The sequence below is a fragment of the Phocoena phocoena genome, chromosome 14 (genome assembly GCF_963924675.1).
Source record: "Phocoena phocoena chromosome 14, mPhoPho1.1, whole genome shotgun sequence".
Lineage (NCBI taxonomy): Eukaryota > Metazoa > Chordata > Mammalia > Artiodactyla > Phocoenidae > Phocoena > Phocoena phocoena.
The window spans coordinates 51430594-51451362 of record NC_089232.1 but is presented as its reverse complement, the minus strand read 5'-3'; the positions used below and the strand labels follow the sequence as shown (position 1 = coordinate 51451362).

At 56.9% G+C, this 20769-nt stretch overlaps 1 protein-coding gene across 1 annotated transcript in view; it reads left to right on the top strand.

The window, feature by feature from the left end:
- The window catches only part of TTC7A (tetratricopeptide repeat domain 7A), a 120778-nt gene extending 101032 nt beyond the window's left edge, over positions 1-19746 (top strand). The window contains exons 18-20 of the mRNA XM_065890702.1: positions 807-941; positions 6736-6938; positions 19049-19746. Of these exons, the coding sequence (XP_065746774.1) occupies positions 807-941; positions 6736-6938; positions 19049-19270 (560 nt within the window). The 3' untranslated portion in view covers positions 19271-19746. The remainder of the gene's footprint in view (positions 1-806; positions 942-6735; positions 6939-19048) is intronic.
- The last annotated feature ends 1023 nt before the right edge of the window (positions 19747-20769 follow it).

Genomic DNA, 20769 nt, shown 5'->3' with positions numbered 1-20769 from the left:
AGAGAGAGGGAAAAAAGTGCTCGCATTTCACCTGCACGTGAATTGTAAATGTCAACGGCTTATATATCCTGGACAGGGACCCATGTCACTCTGAACTGCCACATGGAGAAGTTCTCCAGAGGGCGCAGGGTCTGGCCTGATCTGCTACCCAAGGATCCTTCACAGCCCAACCACCAATGGGACCTTTCTATCAAGAAATAATAGGCACTTGTGAAAACAGAAAGTAAAAACGTAAAAGGAAGAAAGGAAAAGTCATCCGTCAGTTCATCACTCAGACCTTAATACATGGCCTTTCAGACTTGCGGAAACATGGCCATATTTTCTTGTTTGTAAAAATGTGATCATACTCTTTTGCAGTCTGCTTCTTTGTACCAAACTGTATAATGTCAGCCTCTTTCTGCATCGATACCCATATTTATGCATCGTTATTTTAATGGCTGCATAGTCTTGTATGATTATACTCTCACTTATTTTTAATCAATCCCAGTTGGCAGACAGTCAGGCCATTTCTGTCCTCGGTATCCCAGGCAGTGGTAGAATGCCCACAGTTGCCGACATTCATGGTGTTCTTCCCTAGTGATTAACTCCTAGAAGTGGGCTCACCGCCTGATTGCCCCTCAGAAAGCTCCTCTCTCCGGCCTGGGTGAGGGTAGGAGGTGGGCCCCTCCTAGTGGGTCTGTGCGCTCTTTAGCGGCTGCTGGGCCAGGCTGCCCTGTCGGTCCCGAGGGGCTGCGCAGCCTCTGTCCTGGGGCCTGCGGTGGGGCACTTGGACTCTGTGGCTCAGCCCCTCCCACCTTGCTCTGCAGGTTCTCGGCGGGCGTCGTCCATCGCAGCCTCCCGGTTGGAGGAGGCCATGTCGGAGCTGACTGTGCCCAGCTCGGTTCTGAAGCAGGGCCCCATGCAGCTGTGGACCACGCTGGAACAGATCTGGCTCCAGGCTGGTGAGTGTCCCCAGCCCCAGTGACACCCAGCCCCCTGCCTGCGGGCCACCAGGGCCCCCTCTGGCTCCTCCGGGTCTGCCCTGGCAGCCCAAGTTCGGGGAGCTGTGTCCTGAGGAAAACTAGTTAGGACTCAAACCCCCGAGAACTCATGGGAGAGCTAGAGCAGAGGTGAGATGTGCTGGCCCCAAGAAAGCGAGGCCTGGTGGTCAAGTTCGTTGAAGGCAGAGGGCTGGTAACCCTAGGGTTGCCATTCGGGTGACAGTCTCTCTTGACAGCTAGTGGGCACCGTTGCCACCATGGAGTTTGATGGTCTGTTAGTACTGGGGAGGCCGGCAGCTTCAGAGTCGCATGGCTCACTTACTGCCTGTCCTGATCTAAAATGAGCTAGTGTGTGTCAAGCAGTTAGCACATAGTAGGTGCTCGGTAAATGGTTCTGGGCTTCTGTCCTGTCCACTATAATGACGGTAGAGGCAGAGGCAGTGTGGTACCCCCAGCGGTGAGGTTCCTTGATGTTTGGCTAAGGGATGCTGAGGAGTGACTCGCTGAAGTGATAGAAAATTTAATCCCACGTGGTGTGAGAGGTGGATTAGAGTGAAAAAAAGAGAGAATCAAGGCCGGAGATGTACCTGAATGAGATAGAGTGGCAGCAGCAAAAGAAAGAAGAAGGCGGTAGGATAAGTGGAATCCTAAAACTGCACCAGGCCAACACGCTCCCTTGACCCAGGAGTGAAGCTCCTCACCTTTTACTGATTACCCTCCTGTCTGCCCCGTGTCCAGCAAGGGGATGGTGCCGATAGCCCCAAGGGCAGATGGAGAGGAGGCAAAGTAGATACTCCGTTCCTGGGACCTGCGGATTTTGCAAGTCAGAGTTAGAATGTGCTTGTTGATTGAGGATCTAAGGTTCCCCGCTGCATGGATTTCACATATGGACACATTAGTATGCAGGACGCCCCCGCTCTCCCCTCCACAGTCTCTAAATCTGGGGGGAAAAGTTGGACCAGGATTCACAGAAAGACTAGACCGGGAAGCATGTTAATAATGCAAATATTGCCCCAGTTAGCACATCAGGCTCCCTTAGGACGCTAGGGATATGGGGCTGTGCTCCACCGTCAGCTTGTTACATCTGAAGTAGGAAGAGGAACTTTGAAAAATCCAGAGGGATAACAATCAAGGCCTTAGTCTGGTTCAAGATAAATTGCATCCCAGTCTGTTTTGGCAGTAAGTTCTGTCATTAACCCAGTCTTAGGCTGGTTAACGTTATATCCTTCATCTCCCAACTGTCATTCTCCTCCCCTCCCTCTGCAAGCCTCTTTCCCATTCCAGTCTGATGTGAGAAGCCTCACGGAGGGTTTCCGCCCGAGAGATGAGTTTCAAAAATGTTGCCTCTTTGCCAGTGGGTTCGTGTGAAAATGGGAGAGGCACCCGGCCCCATAGATGCTCCAGGATCCTGAGTGTCAAGAGATGCCTTCCAGAAGGGCAGGATGGCGCACCTTTCTCTCTCACTGAAGCTCATGTCTCTGGGAGCTAACAACGTGCTAGAGAGAGGGAAATAGGTGTAGGGAGAGTTCCCCTGCCCTGGAGGTCCAGGGGCTCACAGGCGGCTGTGGGCTTTCCCTGGGTCAGGGGAAGTTAGCCCGAGTCCCAGCTCCCAAATGGCAGATCCACACTGTCTGGGCTGCCCTGGCTCTTTAGGTGGCCCCGAAGGTGGAAGCTACCCCTGCTGTCGGCTGGGCAGACTGGGGACCTGGGGTAGGGCAGTCAGGGCTGTGTCTAAAGAGCGTACTTATTATAAAGATACAGTTGAGACGGAAGCTACGTCTGACCCTTGGTCCGACAGGCTCCTCTAATTCTTGTTTCCTTCTTTCCTCCTCATTCTTCCCTTATCTTCCTCCACTCTCCATTCTTTCCCAGCTCCCTGCCCTTCTCCCTCCGGCCTTCTGTGCCCGCTTCCCATGGCCTCTTTTCCTTTGCTCCTGCCTGCCCTTCTTTCCTCCTCTCTGCCCGTCAGCCCCTCCTCCTGAGTCCATGAGGAGAGCGCTCCCGGGGCAGGAAGCTGGGAGCCCAGGCCCGTACAGCCCTGACATCTGTGTGGCCTGAGGAAGACGGTGCCCCTCGCCGCATCCCAGGGGTGGAGGGTCTCAGACCAACCCGAAAAATCCCTTCAGACCTTTGCATTCTCTGTGCTACTCTCCCGGCCTTTCTCCCTTCCGGCCTCCTGCTCTTCTCTCTCATTCCTCCTCCCCCACCCTTCCTTCTCCTTTTTTCTGGGCATCCATATGTCTTGAGGGTTTGCTCCATGGGGAACTGCTTAGTTCCTTTAGGGGACAGTTTTGGGGACCCCCCCTGGGGCTCAAGGTGTATCCTTTTTAGGGTCTAACCTTCTCTCCTGCCCTGGGGGCCCCTGCCCTTTTAGCTCGGGTGGTCCCCCTTCCTTTCTGGGGCCTCACAGAGGGCCTCTAGGAAGCGCATCTCCCCTGGCGAGGCCCCTATAGGCCTTAAGCGGGGCCCTGGGCCCTCCCTCACCCTGCTTCTCGGCTCAGCAGCAGCGAGCGAGGCCTTCCTTCCTGCAAAGAGGGCTCGGCACTGGCAAGACGGGCAGGAAGACTGCAGCCAGCTCTGGGTGCAGGGTTAGATCAGGATGCCTCAGAAAAACGTAATAAAAGGGACTGTTGCAAAGCTCCAGGGAACAGATGTTTTCCATTTGGAGCCTGCTGAGAGAAAGCACAGAGGAGGGTGGGTGGAGAGAGATGGAAGGAAGAAGAAAAGCCCAGACAGACAGGAGAGGAGGTCAGGAGCAGGCAGAGAGGGAGACGAGAGAAGTGAAAATCGGAAGGGAGGGGGAGAGAGAAGGAACCAAGAGGATCAGAGAGGGGCCTCTGACACGGAGCGGGCAGCAAGGCCCCTGTTTGCTGGAGTGGTGACCTCGACTATGAGAATTCAAGGAAAACCCAGTAACAGTGGTTGCTCATCCAGCCCTGGCCAGGGGAGGCCGGGATGGGTGTGGGCACATCGGGGCCCTGGCAGCCAGGACTGGGACGTAGAGGATCGGGCAGTGGGTGGGCACCGTGCCATGCGGCTCCTGCTACAGCCGAGGCCGGCTGTCTGGGGAGCACCATGTTGGGTAAAACAACTGCCCAGGGATGCTGAGGCTAGGAAAAAGGGGTGCATTGCAGCCCCCAGAGCTGTGGGTCTGTGTGTGGGTCAGGGACCCCGCCCTGGAGGCTGGGCCTGCCAGGGGCTATCCGTAAAGCGGCCAGGAGCCCTCACTTCTCTGGCTCTGTTCTGTGTCATCTGGTTTCCTGCCTAACTGGTAATGTTCATCGGAGCGAAGCAGTCCTACCTATTTTTCAGGGTATGTTCTCTGGTGTGGACCCAGGACAAGGCCCAGGGCCCCGAGGAAGAAAGAAGGTGGAGGTCCCTATAATTGAAATCTGTTGATGTGAAGGCACTGTGAAGAGTTCCCAAGGGAGGGACCAGGGCCAGCCTCCAGAGATGGGGCTCAGGAGACAGGGCAGCAAGTTGTAAACAGCTTAATGAGGTGGCCCAGGACCTGATGGGCAGGTGGGCCAGGCCTGGGGAGGGTCAGCTGGGACAAGGTCCAGGGGAGTGGCGAGCTGGCCTCTGAGCTCAGCTCCTGGGGATGGAGGAAGCAGCTCCAGGGGCTGGTGCAGGACAGGCCTCCCCACGCCCAGCACTCACACCACACACTTCCTTCTGCTTCTCCCTTCTCCTCTGTGACCCTGAGAAGTCCTGCCGCAGTGGGTCCCAGCCCTCCACGTCAGCACAGCCTCCCTTCTCCTCTCTGCCAGTCCAGTGTCCCTGTGCCTTCAGGCCCTGGCTCAGATGCCGCCTCCACCAGGAAGACTTCCCTGACCACACCAGCACAGCTAGCCTGACCCCGTCCGAGTGCCCAGAACACTCAGCGATGGCACTTGTCACTCCGCTGCCCTCGGTCACTCCAGTGGCTTGGTGGCTCAGCTGTTCTGCTTTCCCCTCCTCTCCTCTTTCTCCTTCTCATGGGAGGGCCAGGCACACGGTCAGTCCTCAGCAGCTGGACATCGGACCCAAGTATGAAGGCAGCCGGCGGAGAGCCCCAGGCGGCAGCTCCGGAAGGGAACACAACAGCAGAGCAGAGGAGAGCGAGGCTGAGATAGCCAGCCCTCCCTGCCGGGCCCCAGGTTCAAAGCCCACCCCTCCTGGCCTGGCCTTCCAAGCTTTTCACCTTGGGAATCTCCAGTTCAGGCCATCTCTGAGGACAAGAGCCTGTGCTTCTCTCGCACCTTATCATGGGAACCTGGCTCCTCTGAGTTTAATTCTCTGATTCTCCCAAATTCGCAACTCCAGAAAAGAAAAAGAATACCCTGCTCAGAACGCCTTCTGCAGCATTCAAGCTACTTTGATTACAGTGGACCTTGGGCCACATTCGTGCTGAGTGCGCCCTGCGCTGTGCGCTACAGTCAAGGCCTTGGGCCTCCTTCCTGCTTCTTGTTGGAACCAGAAGACGGGCTGCCTGGGCCCAGGTCTTCCACCTTTTCTGGGAGCTTTCTTTGGGGAGTCTGTTATCCACCCCCAGCCCCCGGACCTAATCTGAACTCGTGTAACCTCAGCTCTCGGCCTGTGCTGGGAACAGCTCTTGGCAAAGCCCCCAGGCCGGCTCTGCTTGCCCTTCTGTGCTCCCTCCCATCTGTGCGGGGCAGCCGGGCCCGCGCTGCCACGAGACGAAGGCTGAGTGGGCTGCGAGGCACCTCCGATGCTCCGCGCTTCTGAGGGTGCCTCCAGTGGGTGTGTACCTGTGCAGCGTGGGTTTGAAATGCGCGTCTGTGTGGGTGGGCCCGCAATTGGAGAAACTGCCCTATTTTCTACTGATCTGGGGGAAGAAGGCAAACTGGTTGTGGGGCGGATCTTCCCCACCTGTTGGTTGAAAGGCGTGTGCATCCGACAGAAAGTCCCAAGTTTGGAGGGAGGCCAGGAGCTGCCCCTTGCAACCGAGGGACTGGGGTGAGCCCCCCCCACCTCAGCCTGGTGTGTCAGCCTGGGGCACGGGAGAGTCTCCCTCCCAGACTCCTGAGAATTAAATGAGCAAATGCTTGCTTGGCCCACGGTCAGCTCTCAGTAAGTGCAGGCGGGTTTGTAGGTCCTCAGCGTGAGCCCCACCCCTGCCCTCCACGGGCGCTCCCTGGGCCTCCTTCCTCCCACCCCTCCGTGGTAGCATCACTTGGCTGTCCTCGTCCTGATCACGCAGGTGGATTAGCTCTTTAGTCAGCAGCCCTCCTTGGAAAGCGACCTCATCTGCCTCCCGCCCCCTGTTCCCAGATACGTGATGAATAGGTGAAGTGACGGGACAGAAGAGTCCCCGAGCAGACGCTTAGCTGCAGGAGATCCCACTCATGCCCCCACCGCCAAGCTCTGAAGTCAGACAGACCCCTGCAAACCCTGGCTCCATTGCTTACCCTCCCCGTGGCCTTACGCGAGTTCCTGACCTTCTCTGTGCCCGTATCCTCCTCCCTGAAGTGGGTAATAGAAGTGCGTTGTCCACATAGGGTTTTGTGAGTGTTGGTGGAGTCGGACTGCGTGTAGCACAGAGTACGAACTTGACACGGAGTGAGCGCTCAGAAACCACGGCCTGGTGCTACCGCCGCACCCCGGAGCAAGCCGGCCCCATGCTGTGTCTCGGTGGGACGGTTTCCGTCACCCAAGACCAGCTCCTAAACTCCGGGGGCTGATGGTCGGATGCGGGAGGGGGCCGCTGCCTCTGACTTCTCCCACTGCCTCACCTGCCCTTCTCGTTTCACAGCCGAGCTGTTCATGGAGCAGCAGCACCTCAAGGAAGCAGGCTTCTGCATCCAGGAGGCCGCGGGCCTCTTCCCCACGTCACACTCGGTACTCTACATGCGGGGCCGGCTGGCCGAGATGAAGGGCAGCTTGGAGGAGGCCAAGCAGCTGTACAAGGAGGCGCTCACAGTGAACCCCGACGGCGTGCGCATCATGCATAGCCTGGTGAGTCAGCCCCACACCCGCTCCGAAGGCCTCAGGGCCCCCCTCCCTACCCCGCAGCCCCCACTGCCTACAGTGCCTTGCCGCCACTGTTCCCTGCCGTCCAGGGAGAGGTGGCTTCCTTCCTGCTCTGTTGGGAGAACAGAGACTGTTCTCTGTTCTTGTAGAGACAGGCCATCCCCCTTCAATCGGAGCCTGCCTAAGGGGATGAGGAGAATTGGTTGAGTCTTGGTGACTCCCTTTTGCTGTGTTTCTGTAAGACGATCTAGCCCCAGAGGTTTTCACTGTTACTCATCAGGTCCCTGCCCTGGAGACTCTAGGCAGATACCAAAATGCGTTTTTCCGGGGGTCCCCAGGCCCTCCCTGATCACGGGGCTGCCTTGCCCTTTTTGAGAGGCGCTCCATGCCTCCTTGTGGGATTCAGGCGATGTTTTGGGGTGGGCTGTCATGTCAGGCCTGACTCAAGCACACATTGAGAATGGCCTCGGGGTGCTAAGAGGGGCCGGCAACCCCTAATCCTAGGACATGGAGCCCAGGACTTGGGTGCCCAGGGCTCGGTGACTCTCCTGTGGGAAGGTTCAGAGGCTGGGAGGAGGATGTGTCCTGGCCTTGCCGTTCTCTTCCTGGGTGATCACGGGCAAGTCAGCCCCTTCTTGGAACCTCAGTTTTACTCACCTGTGCAATGGGGGTTCTCTGGTCCAGGAAACATGTAACAGGTGGTATAGCATACCCTAGGGAAGACTGTTTTTCCTCGCCTTCCTTATCTGCTTTCAGAGAGCAGGTATCAGGATAAATGGAGTGATTTAAAGTGTACAGGCCTGCATATGCACAGTGATTTCTGAAGTATAATTTAGGAGCCCACGGCAACACAGTCTTTCCCAGTCTCAGGGTCTGGGTTCCACCTCAGATGTCTCACTTTGAGAGCTCTCTGAGGAGAATGGCCGTGAGGGTATCACTGATGTCTGCCCCATGGAGAACACAGAGGCATCAGGAGCACGGCTCCAGGTGGCTGAAGGATTATCATTGACAAAAGGGGTCTGCTTTGTTCGTGAGTAGAAGCTACGAGGAGTTAGATGTCAGCTGAGTGTCAGGAACAACGACTTAACTCTTAGCGTAGTCCAAGCAAGGACTCATGAATCAACTGGTGAGGATGTTGCCCAGAGAATATGAATATCGCGTGTGGGAGGGGCTGGACCAGGTCATCTTTATAAGGTCCTTGCTAACCCTGAGAGTCCTTGAAAACAGACCAGTACAGAGATTCCCATCTCAGCCTGATCTCTTAAAGGATTTCTAGCTCAGGCCCATGTAGCAACATCTCGGCCTGGTCTAGGTTCCCTCCGCATGGCGCCATGTTGCCCTCCTGTCGGCTCAGCAAATGTTTGTTTTTTGCAAGGCACATCCTCCTTCCTCCCACAATTCAGACGTTAGCTCCTCTGATAAATGCCTCCCGGGAGGTCACATCCAGAAACTTGATTAGGGATCTGGGAGGGGGGATGTGGGCTCTGTCGTTAGGCCTGCAGGCCGGCAGACGGCTGCCTTTCCCTGTGCTCGTGGATATGAGCCTGCCGTCTCGGTCTCGAAAACCCGACCAAATCCAATAACAAGTACAATTTTGAAGCAACATGTACCATTTTTCATTTATGCTTATTATTGTTTGTAGCTATTTTCCTAAAACTGAAGCAGTTTGCAAGGGTGGGTTTCCACGGTAACTGAATAAGTTGTCCGGAGTGGCTCCCTACAGATGTTTCTGAAAAGGTCCCTTTTCTCTTCCTGGGGTGCCTTGCTGATTTGATATAATCGGAGAAGGGACTGCCCACTGTTAAGTTACAAGCAACCAGAGGGGCAGTCGGCTCCAGCGTGGGCAGCCCATCCCCTTTCCACACTCTGTGTTCCTGCCAGCATCCCACACATATGCATAAATTTCAAGCCTGGGGAAGATTTACTAAGCGCTGTTTTCCCAAAGACATGCGAACACTTTGGCTTGTTGGACTCCAGGGTTCCCTGAGCTAAGTGTCTTCCCTGTACAGTCCTCAGACTCAGGACATCTGGAATCTAATCCCGGCTCTGGCCCTGATTCACTTGGGTGATTTAGGAAAAGACACACTTAACTTCCATGCTCCTGATGTCTCCTTTTATAAATGGATAACGAGCTTCATCATTACTAGACCAGCGTCGTTCTAACCAAACGAGGCGACGCATGTGAGAGTGCTTCTGAAAGTCTGCAGCGCTGTAGCAGAAAAGACAGAACACGCCACACGCCACACTGTCCAGGCCCTCGCCCGGGACAGACGTCGCTTATCGGTCACAGCATTTTTTCCCACGGGGCACAGATGGGATCTTGGGATCTTTTTCACCATGGTGTACTGCGTGATGGGAGTCACTCCCCATCGGTCTAAGTCAGCTTGGCACTTACGTAAGGGATTCACAGATCCCTTAGATTTGATGTGAATCCCTTAGATTCACAAATCTAAAAATAGGAGCAAATAAGAGAGACACAGCAGTTGTCTCAGCGTGAGGTTGGCACATCCTTGGAGAATTATCCAGAAAGAGGAATATGGAGGGGAACTGGTAACACACCCCCACTGGAGTCGTTGCCAAGGCAGGTTCCCAGGGAGGACATCCTGGCCTTGCCACTGCCACTGTGGCTCTTTGAGGACATCGGCCTCTGCTAGGTACAAGGGGAAGGAGACACAGCCCTCCCCTGAGAGCATGGCCACCCATAGCCTGGTCTGGAAGAGCTCTGGGCTCCTCAGTGAGCCCTCTGATATAGTGGCTGAGTCCCACGCTCCGAGTTCCGGAGAGAGGAGGGCAGAGATGCACTCAGTGAGCTGTGTGGGTGCCCGGTTCTGCCCTGCAGTTCTTGGGCAGGATGGTCCAACACTAGGAGGCCGGCCTTGTGGCCTCTCCCGGGCTCTGTACATGGGACAGGAGATTTGGAGACAGGCTGGAGAAAGCGTCTGGGAGGGGAGAGTTGTTGTTTTCAGGAGCCAGGGTTCAGGCTTCCAAGAACATGAACTTCGGCCCAGAAGCATATTCTCTGCTCTTCCTGTCCTTCTGCCCTCCCAGCCCTGGATGTGATGGGGACGTTTCCATGGCTCCAGCTCCACCCTGGGCTCAGCTCAGGCTTTTCCACCCAGATCAGGCAGGAAAGAGACACCTCTTTGGCAGTGCTGTGTCAGCAGAGAGTTCCCGCCGCGCGCACAGCAGTGTCCCTGAGGAGTCTGTGCTGTCAAGCCCCGATCCTGCAGGCTGCCACCTCCACCAGGCTCAGGGATGGCCAGGTGGCTTTGGGAGACTGCCAGGTGTGGAAAGAGAAAGACATGCTCTCTGCCAATGGAAATTCCCAGTGAAATCCCAGGAGCAGGTCCTGACAGTCTCTGCCAGCTCTGTCTCAGCCTCCCCTCCAGGTAGCCGGAAACCCCACTCACTCAGCCTGGCTGCTTAGAACTTAATTTACTGGCAGAGAATCTAGTTAAGAAGGGGAAACCTGAACTTTACCTGCCTGTCCCTGAGGAAACCTGAGAAAGGAAGCAGGGTCCTTCTTCTGGTCCAACTCCAGCAGAGGAGTTGTCCCTCGGGTGACGCTGTTTTTCAGAGAAGGCTCCGTGGGCTTGGCCGAGAGGGGACCTCCAAAGGAGCAGAGATGCTTAGGGAAGGCAAGGAGCCCAGGAGTGACTGATGGAGTCCTCAACTCCCTGAGAACCCTCCCAAGAGGGGGCTCCTTTGAGGTAGGTCACCTGACCTTAATGGCAGGAGGGTCACTAGCCCTGGCCACAGACTGCGTCACTCTCTCTACCCTCCACTTGGCTGAGCCGGGACTATGGATGCTTTGGTGCAGACTGTCTCACTGCAAGTGATAGCTTGAAAGCCTCAGCCAGGAGTGGGCAGGTGTGGCTGCGTCCCTGCCATCTGTGTTTGTGGTGGTTGGCGTCCCGCCCTCCTCTCCCAGGGACAGATCCTGGGGGGGAGTGGTTTCCTGGCCCCTCTCTGGGCAGGCTTCGCTGCTCTTCACTGGCCTCTGCCCCTGGTCATGCTTTCTTCTTGGGACAGAGCTTTAGCTCCTGCTGCCCCCTCTCCCCAGAACCCTTTCCACGTCGGACACCCCAGCAGTAGGGGGAGACAGCCCTGCATAAGCTTTGGCCCCTGTCATGTACCCCAGAGATGTGATTTCTGAAGCAATCCTGGCTGCATGACCCGACCTATCCTCTCTCCAGATGCCCCTGGAAAGACAGGAAGACAGTGTTTCTGTCATCTGTTGCCCTCTGATGAGAGCTGGTGATGAATTATTCCCCTGCATTCGTTCCCTCTGGCTCCCAGCATGGTTGTCTTTAAGTGGACTTGGGGCACGGCCATGGCATGCGGCCAACCCGTTGGCCCCAGAGCTTCTTGCCTCCCTCTCTCCAAGCTGGGGTGTGCCACTTCATGACTTAAGTCCCGCAGAAGCTCCCTCCCACCATCGCTCTCCCTCCCCAGGGCCGGGCCTGAGTCAGCGAGGACCAGGGCTCTGCCCCACCCAAACCTGAGGTTCTGGGTTGGGCCTTTTGCAGGTGCTCTAGGAATCTAACCTGGAAGGCTCTGCTCTCTAAGGTCAAAGAGGTGAACTCCACCCACCCTCCCCTGACTGGTCCTGTCCCCAGTCCTGGAGGGTAGGACCAGACAGGAGAGGTCTGAGACACGCAATCAGCCCTGCCAGCCTTCAAGTTATGGGGGCACTTGGAGATTACTTCCTCTTGCCGGTTCAGTTTCTCTTCTATCAAATGGGGATAATAATTCAGGCCCTTGTGACCTGAAGGGGTAGTTTTAGGGGACGAGCGGAGAGCTGTGAAAAGATAAGTCAACACTGGGTATTGTTGCCACCATTCACGTGGAAGACCAGGTGGCCTGAGCTTGAGCCCCACCTTTGACAGGGCTGCTTGACCTCACTGCCATGGGACAAGGGTCATTGGCCCAAATTTCCTTGTGCTGTTGGGTGGCCCGTGGTGCCAGCAGAGCTGCCTTTGGGGTTGCCTCTGGGGCTCGTCGACTGGGATGGTTTTTAAGCCCCCAGTATCACGTCTGGAGGTTGGAGCACAGCATTCGAGTATGACTGAGCTGGACTTGAGTTCCGCTTTGCCTGTACTCACCATTTAACCTTGGCCAAGTCCTTCAACCTCCCAGAACCTCAGTGTCCTCCTCTGTAAAATGGGACTCGTGATGCCAGGCACCTAGGGCTCTCGTTAGGATTAGGTTAAGGAATTCTGTAAGTTAATGGCCCGGTAGACAGGGTTACTTTGACCTTTTTCTTTTTTGATTTTTTAATTTATTTTTTATATTGGAGTATGCTTGATTTACAATGTTGGGTTAGTTTCAGGTGTACAGCAAAGTGCTTCAGTTATACATGTACACATATCCACTCTTTTTCAGATTCTTTTCCCATTTAGGTTATTACAGCATATTGAGTAGACTTCCCTGTGGTTTTTTAAGTCTGTTTTGTAAATAAATTCATCTGTATCATTTTTTAAGATTGCACGTATAAGTGGTATCGTATGGTATTTGTCTTTCTCTGCCTGACTTATACTTCACTTGGTATGATCATCCCTAAGTCCATCCATGTTGCTGCAAATGGCATTATTTCATTCTTTCTCACGGCCGAGTAAATAGTCCGGTGCATATATGCTTTATTCATTTTTCTGTTGGTGGACACTTAGGTTGCTTCCATCTCTTGGCTATTGTAAATAGTGCTGCAGTGAACATTGGGGTGCATGTATCTTTTCAAATTAGAGTTTTCATGTTTTCCAGGTATGTGCTCAGAGATGAGGTTGCTGGATGGTATGGTAACTCTATTTTTAGTTTTTTAAGGAACCTCCATACTGTTCTCCATAGTGGCTGCACCAATTTACATTCCCACCAGCAGTGCAGGAGGGTTCCCTTTTCCCCACATCCTCTCCAGCATTTACTGTTTGTAGATTTTTTGATGATGGCCTTCCGACCGGTGTGAGGTGATACCTCATTGTAGTTTTGATTTGCGTTTCTCTAATGATTAGCGATGTTGAGCATCTTGTCAGGTGCTTCTTGGCCATCTGTGTGTCTTCTCTGGAGAAATGTCTGTTTAGAGCTTCTGCCCATTTCTTGATTGGGTGGTTTTTTGCAATTGAGCTGCATGAGCTATATGTATATTCTGGAGATTAATCCCCGTCGGTCTCATCATTTGCAAATGTTTTCTCCCATTCTGTGAGTTGTCTTTTCATTTTGCTCATGGTTTCCTTTGCTGTGCAAAAGCTTTTACTTTTACCTTTTTCATTTCAAAGTGTGGCTCCCAGGCCAGGTTCAGATGCTCTTGGTTTGCAGAGGGAAGGGGATGCCCAGAGCCGAGCCCCAGACACTCATTGTAGCGAAGCCTCTCCATCCTCTGAGTCCACCAAGCGACTCTGACCAAGGCACAGAGGTCTGGGACATCAGCCCCAGCTGCCCTGCGGATGGGACAAGACTGTGCACAGTGCGAGGCCAGGCTGACCCTGGCTGAGAGCGAGAGCAGCCGGCCCAGTGAGCTGGAGTCTGCGTTGAGGGATGAGGGGGATTTGAGACCCCCCTCTTGCCGTCGCATGTGTCAGGTGAGACTCTGCAGCTAAAGGGGCGTGCTGGGCCCTGAGGCTGCTGGAGAGGAAGAGCAGGGAAGGCCAGGCTCGGGGAGGCCCTACGCTCGGGCCCATAGTCTTGTTAGGCTGGTTCGGCCGCTGCTTCCTGACTTGAAGGAGGAAAGGTGTTCTGAGCAGCTGAGAAGTGAAACTCAGCACCCGGCCTTCTGGAGGTTCTCTGACGCTGGATGAGGCGGGCAGTAAGGTCTCTGGTTCCAGGGCCCCATGCCTCCGGATGCAGGACAGCACGCCTGCTCTAGGCTTCTTCCTTGTTGGCTTCCTGAGCCGTGGCAGAGGGCTGAGGGGCCAGGCAGCCTGAGGCACGGGGAGGACCTGGAAGTCTCGTGAGCGGAGTCTGCCCAGCTCCAGGGGGGCAGGAATGCAGCTGCTGTGTGGCAGGAAAACTCAATAGGAATGTCTTCTTGGCCATGGGACCCCCTAGGTTTTATTGGGAGCTCTCTTCCTGGTCCCTCCGCAGTGCTGCCTGCGGTCTGCATGCCCTGATGGGGCAGTGGAGAAGGGAGGAGGGGTGGGGGGTGCCAGGGCGTGTCCCCTCAGCCTGGGCCTCCTGTGTCCAGCGGCCGCCCCCAGCCCGCCTCATGCCCATGATGGCACAGCCGCAGCACTGCCCCTGAGCCCGCGCCCCGGGCTCGTGGAGGCGGGTCCCCCTGCCTCTGACCCAGGACTTTAGGCAAACCGTAGGCCGGTGTGTGGACTCCTGAAGTCCACACCAACCCTGATTAGAAAGTGGGCAGGAAGCTTTCTGGCAGTAGCACAGACTCAGCTCAGAGCCACGGTTAAGCACTGTTGGCTTAATTTAACCCCAGAATCGATGGTCGGAAAGACATGTCTGGAGGGTGTAGCAGGGTTCAGGCCTTTCCCCTTGTGCAGAAGGCCAGCACACCCCTCTGGCTCCTGCTTAGAGAGGAGCATCTGCCATGGGGTCCCTCTCGCTGCCCATCACAGGGTGTTCACTTCTAGAATCCAAGGTCCAGAGGCCTCGCTGCAGCCTCCTGACCTGGCCCTGTGGGCCTGGCCGTGCTCCGGGGGGGGCAGAGCCCCCAGCCAGCCCAGAGCCTGAAACCAACCCGAAAAGGCCCAGCCCCTGCCTAGAAGTGGGACTGGCAAGACCCCCTCCCCCGCAGGCTATGCCCACCCTCTGACCAAGCGGTGCTTGTCCTTGAGCCTGGCTGCGGCCCTCTGAAGACAGACACCACCCCCAGCCAAGGGGCCCGCTGGTGTTCACAACATCTCACCTGTGGAGGCCCTAGGAGGAAGGGACAGGCGTGAGTTCTTGTATGTGAAGAGCACAGCCACCTCTGCTGCCCCAGAAGCCCCCTAGCTAGGCTGGGCTCTGAGTGAGTCTGGGGGCTCTCTGGGCCGAGGCCTCTTCCTGTGAGAGAGCCAAGGAGAGCTCTGTGTGGGAGCTCATCAGCCAGGCCTCGGGTGGGTCTAGGAGTCATACCCTTCCCCACAACAAGGAGGTAGGACCAGCCTGTGGGCCTGGAGCTGCCCCAGCTCCAGGAGGGATGTGGTGATGTGTGGGCTAGGTTCTCAGCCGGGACAGATTCCTCATTCCCAGTGTGGTTGGACAGGTAGGGGCTGACACACCTGGGAGGATCCTGGAGTGCACGGAGAGAGCTGTGAGCTCGGCTGGAATGTGGGCCTCCCTGAAGGGTGTGTCAGCCCCCCTCCCCTCCCATCCCCGCCCCTGGGGTGGGTGAAGGGAGGGAGCCTTGGAGCAGCCTCAGAGGTTGTCCCGCCCTGGGCTCCCTCCTGCAGCCCCATGGTCCCCAAGCAGGGGGCTCCAGGGACCGGGAGACTCCAGCAGCCTCCAGCTGATTCCCGGCTTCCCAGCTGGAAAGGCTGTTATAGAATCCCAGGAATGTGCCTTGAGCTCAGAAAGAAAATTCCCAAAATAACTTCTATAAATACTTGAGGGTAGGGGTGGGGAGGGAGCCCTCAGCCTGGCCTGCAGCTGGCCTAGCAGTCAGGGCTGCTTCCCAGGGCCGCCCTCCCCCCAAAGAAGAAAAAGGCTCACACAGCGGGACCTTCCTGCCGCCCCTCCCCTCTGGGGTACAGCGTCAGGCACTGAATCAACCGGATGAGATGGTGTGCAGTGGTAATTCTCCACAAGGCAGGTAGGAGCCCCGCTCCCCTTCATCCCCATCCCAGGCTGTGGCTCCTGACCCCAACCTGTACTTCCCCAGAGAACCTGGGTTCCTAACAGGGAGAGTCCCTTCAGAGTCTCCATACAAACCGGAGACCAGACCCTAGCCAGGGAGGCGGCCCTCAGGCTGCCTGCCTTTGTGGCCCTAAGCAGGTCACTAAGTATGCATAAAGGCCTCCGGTGTGCCTGGCTTTGCATCCGGGACCACCACCATCCCCCCAAACTCTTTTGAGCTGCTGTCCTGTGGGAAATCACGGAGCAGGCAGGAGCTGGGGACCCTGTCTCTCTCAGCCTGCGGGGGTGGGGTCAGAGATGGCATTGGAGAACTACAGGGAGGGCATACCCTCCAGGCAGTGGTGTGACAGCACGTGCTGCCCTTAGGCAAGAAAGACGCACTTCCTAGAGGAGCAGGGTCCCGGTGGATGAGATGAGGCCAGATGCTCCCTCCCTTCCTGGATCTCAGGAAGGGAATGGACGACCTCAGGAATTCCTGGGGACTCCCCCATAGCCCTGCCCCTCCCTGAGCTCCGGTTATAGGCGCTGTGCTCCACCACCGTCAGTGACTCGCACTTCTTTCTAATCCCTGCGTGGGCAGCACGGCGATGGCATCTCCCAGGTCAAGTGTCAGAAGCTGAGAGTCACTTAGCAGGTCTGGTCTCCTCTCTCGACACGGAGGGAAGGAGTCAGCCGGGATATTGGGATGGAATTGAGACCAGTTCTGTGTTCCCACCATCTCCCTGGAGACCTGTTCTGGGGCAGCTGGGGGTGGGGTGACGGACGCAGGCCCTCGGCTCAGCGCCGGCCTTTGGGAGAGCAGGTGAGGCCTCACACCCTCCTGGGGCAGGGCCCTGCCCAGTTGTCAGGCAGCAACAGCTCCGAGTTGCTACCAAACATGAACCCAACGGGCTGGTGTCTCGGGCAGGTGGCAGCAGATCCTGTTACAGGCCCTGGGCCTCCAGACCCCAGCCTGACCCCGGTGTCTCCTTTCAGGCTCTGAGGTCAGCACCCCAGGGTGGGGGGAATGTGATCCAATGCCACGCCAGCCCACACAGTCTTCCCTCACAGGGAGCCTTGCCCTCCAAATCTTCTTCGCCCTCCCTGCCCCTCCACCCAGGACCCTCTGTTCATCCTGGGGACACTTCTAGCTGTCAGCCCACCATGCACCCTGCTATATAATTTCAAATTCATCCTTGCAGAATCCTCACAATAGCCTACGAGGTAGGACTGTTCTATCCCCTGGTTTACAGATGAGGGAACAGCAGCTCAGAGAAAATGGGCCACTTCCCCATGGTCTTGGCACTTGTCAGTGGCACAGCTGGGATTCCAACCTGGCCAGGTCTTCTGGCTGTGTAGCCCTGGGCTTTTTTCCTCTACATAGAACATACAGAGGAGCCTTCCACAAACCTCCTAAACCAACACACACACACCCTGTTCAGCCTGCAGACACATCTGGCCCCTTCCCAAACACCTACACACTTCTTGAGATCAGGGGTTTTCAGGCTTGTTTTTAGCTATAAAGCCCTCTTTTCAAACAAAAATCTCACATGGAAGCTCAATATAGAAAACTTGGTGTGTAAAAGCCACTGCGGCCCCGCCCCCACCCTGGGTGGCCCTGCTGGCCTTCCCCATCTGTCCTCTGTTGCTCCCCCATGGGCAGTACTCACAGGGCTCAAACCTTCCATTTTTGGTGCGTAATTTTGGTGTCTGGCGGCCTGTTGTCTCGCCTTCCTGCCCTCCTCCTCGTGGGCCCTGTTCCATCATGAGCTGCTCAGGGTCCAGCTCCCAGGCCATGTGGACAGAGCAGCTTGGCCTGGAGCCCTGCTGGCCAGACTGGACACTGCCCACTGGTCCTGGACAGCCCTGAGTCAGCACTGCACCCATCTGGCCAGATCCAGGAGCCCTGCCTGAGGCTCTACCCTGCCCCTGGTTCCCCTGCCCTCCCCCCATCCCTGTGGTCCCCTGGGGACAGCTTCACCCTCGGTTGAAGAGCTCCCCTCCCTTTCCCTCCCCCTGGCCACCAGACCGCCAGCCAGTGCCTTCAGAGAAGGAGGCTTTTCCTAGGGCTTCCTGAGCACCATCTTTCACTCTTGCCTAATTGGTCGTATTCCAAGCCCTCGGAAGACTTTATGAAATCAGCCATGTGCATCTTCCCCAGTGGGTCTCCATAGCAACGGAGGGCCTAACTCTGGGGCGTGCGGCGAGGAGGAAAATGTTCCAGCTAAAAATGTACATGGCCGTCAGTGGGCGGGCACCCGAGAGGGGGCTCCAGGCACACAGAAGGCAGCTCCCCACCCCCATTCCCTGTCCAGGAAGTCGCTGTTGTTTGGGCTTTACCTCATGTCTGAATGAGAGTAAGGCCCCCCGTGCTGCGATCCTATGGCACCTTTGAGGGCTGGGACACAGATTAGCGGGAGGGTGCAAAGCAGTCTTTCTGGGACTGGAGGTCGAAAGAGGACCCTGGCCCTTCCCCCTGCTCAGCACCCTGTCCACCCCACCTCCCCACACCCCTCCCAGTGTGGGTGGACATAGAGGGGGACAAGGTGCCAGTTTCACTTCCCAACTCGGTGACAGTTCCTGTCACTTCCTCTCTCTCCCCAAACAACAGGGCCAAGCTTCCCAGGCCCCTCCCAGAGGCCCTCCTTTCACCCAGCATCTGTCCCTGGTTCCCCGGCCATCTGACTCCCCTCCTGCGACCCTCACCTGCCTGGCCAGGCTGGGATGGGCTTTAGGTCCCAGGAAGACAGGCTACCGATGCGGGCACAGGAGCTGTCCATTCACCCACGGGCTTGAGGTCCTCCCCAGGCCTGTAGCGCACACTCCTTGGTCTCACAGGTCCCTGGGGAGAAGGGCAGCGCCACAGTGCACGGGGCCTTGGGGTAACAGATCCGTTGACGCGAGAGCTCACACACATCAGGCACGCTTCAAGTGCTTTGCCTCTACTGTCGTGTAAACTTCACAACAACCCTAGAGGTGGACACAGTGGTCTTTCCCATTTACAGATGAGAAAACTGAGGGCCAGAGAGGGGTGACTTGCCCGGGATCCCTCAGCTGTAATGGGGAGACCCGAAACCAGGTCTGCTGACCTTAAAGCCCAACTCCTGGGGCAAGGAGGATCAGAGCCGCCACACTGGGTGACCCGGGAGGCCAGGCTGGAACGGACACAGGGAGGGTTTGCATGGGTCAAGGGCACGGTCACTTGACAGTACCCGAGCCTGAGACGCAGGGCCCTCTCTGCCTCGTGGCCGCGCTGCTTCCACTCCTTACCCCGATGGCCAGGATGCCCCTGCCCCGGGACAGCCTCACTCACCCACCCTGTGCTTCCTCCCCAGGGTGTGATGCTGAGTCAGCTGGGCCATAAGAGCCTGGCCCAGAAGGTGCTACGGGACGCCGTGGAGAGGCAGAGCACCTGCCACGAGGCATGGCAGGGCCTGGGCGAGGTGCTGCAGGCCCAGGGCCAGAGCGAGGCCGCCGTCGACTGCTTTCTCACCGCCCTCGAACTGGAGGCCAGCAGCCCAGTGCTGCCCTTCTCCATCATCCCCAGAGAGCTCTGACGAGGCCTCGCAGCTTTGGGGAGGGAAGGAGCTGCCCAGCTGGCAGCAGGGAGCGTGGGTCAGGGGAGGTACGGGGCCTCGGGGCGATACATCTCTCTCTAGGGAATGTGTCTGCAGGCTGCAGCCCTAATTCTCCTCGCCTCCCCCCCCCCACCCCCGCTTTCCCTCCAGGGCCAGCTGGGACTGGGAGCTGCTCATCTGGAGCAGGGTGGACCAGTTCTGCATCAAAAACAAATCCCTTGTTCCTTGGGACTCAGACTACATGGAGTTTATGAGCAAGGAAGTAGCTGGGAGGCCACATCAACACGGGGGACGCTCCCCAGTGTGTCTGTGCATCATCTAAAGGTCAAATCCAGGGTCTAAAGGCAGTGAGGGTCTGTGAGGCTTGGGTACCCCCCTCCCGCCCCGTCTAAAAGCCCCTGTACCGTACCTGCCATCCCCCTTCAATATCTCTGACCCTGGATTTCCCGGCTTTGCACAAGCTTTAGTCTCGACCCTCAGCGCTCTGCTCCCCACGCCCAAGATGAGCTGCCCTTTGGCTGGGCCAAGAGGGTTCTCCTGGGTTCCTTCCTCGGCCCCTCGGGAGGCAGTCTGCTTGAACCCTCAGTGACTTAGAGTCATGGTGACTGGACTTGTTCCCCAAGAGTGCTAGTGGGGGAACCTCACAGCTGTACTCACCACCTGCCCTCAGCAGGCCTCGGTGCCTGGGGGAGCCCCCTGGCCCTGGCCTCACACCCCACTCTCAGGTCGTGCCCAGGGCAGTCATGGCTTGAAGAATCTGCTGGCAGGCGGGAAGAGGATGGACCTCTGGGTCCTCTCCCAGGTTTAAGTTAGTGGACAGTGCCTGGCCGTGCCCCTCTTTGTTTGGGCCCGCCTTTAATCTTCCCCTCTGTTGCCAAGTGCCTCTGGGGCCTCTGGTGTCTGGCCAGGGGCACTCAGTTCTGGGCCTAACTCAACTTCCATTTCTGCCCACCTCCACCTCTCTAGAAACGGGCCTCAGCCACCTCCTCAGGCCCTGGGCTGTAGCCCCTAGGATACAAACATGGCCGCTGGACCCAGCCCTTCCTGGCATCAACACCTCATTCCTTCAAGCCTTACCTTTCTGGGCAATGGGTACAGTGTAGATCCCTTTAGGGGTTATAATGTGGAGATTGGCAATCTCTAGGACTGCCCTTAACACCATCCACAGCCCATTTTCACCTCAGGCTCTCTTGGGTGACCCAAGCCCCGCCCTAGCCATTTGGTTTCCCCTGCCTGGGGCCAAACAGGGCCTGTAATTAGAGACCCAAGGAAGGGCCGGAGCCTAGCCCCTCCCTGGTTGTTCAGGCCTCTGTGTATGTGACACCCGTCTCTACCGGGGTCCTGGGGGTGCTGGTAGGTGGTGTCTTCCCTGCTGGCTCCCCTAGCCCTGCTGCGTGATGCTCTTGGAACTCTCCCCAGGAAGACAGCCCCCACAGGCCTATCAGGGAACTCCTTTCTTATCTGCACTTTGGGTGTCA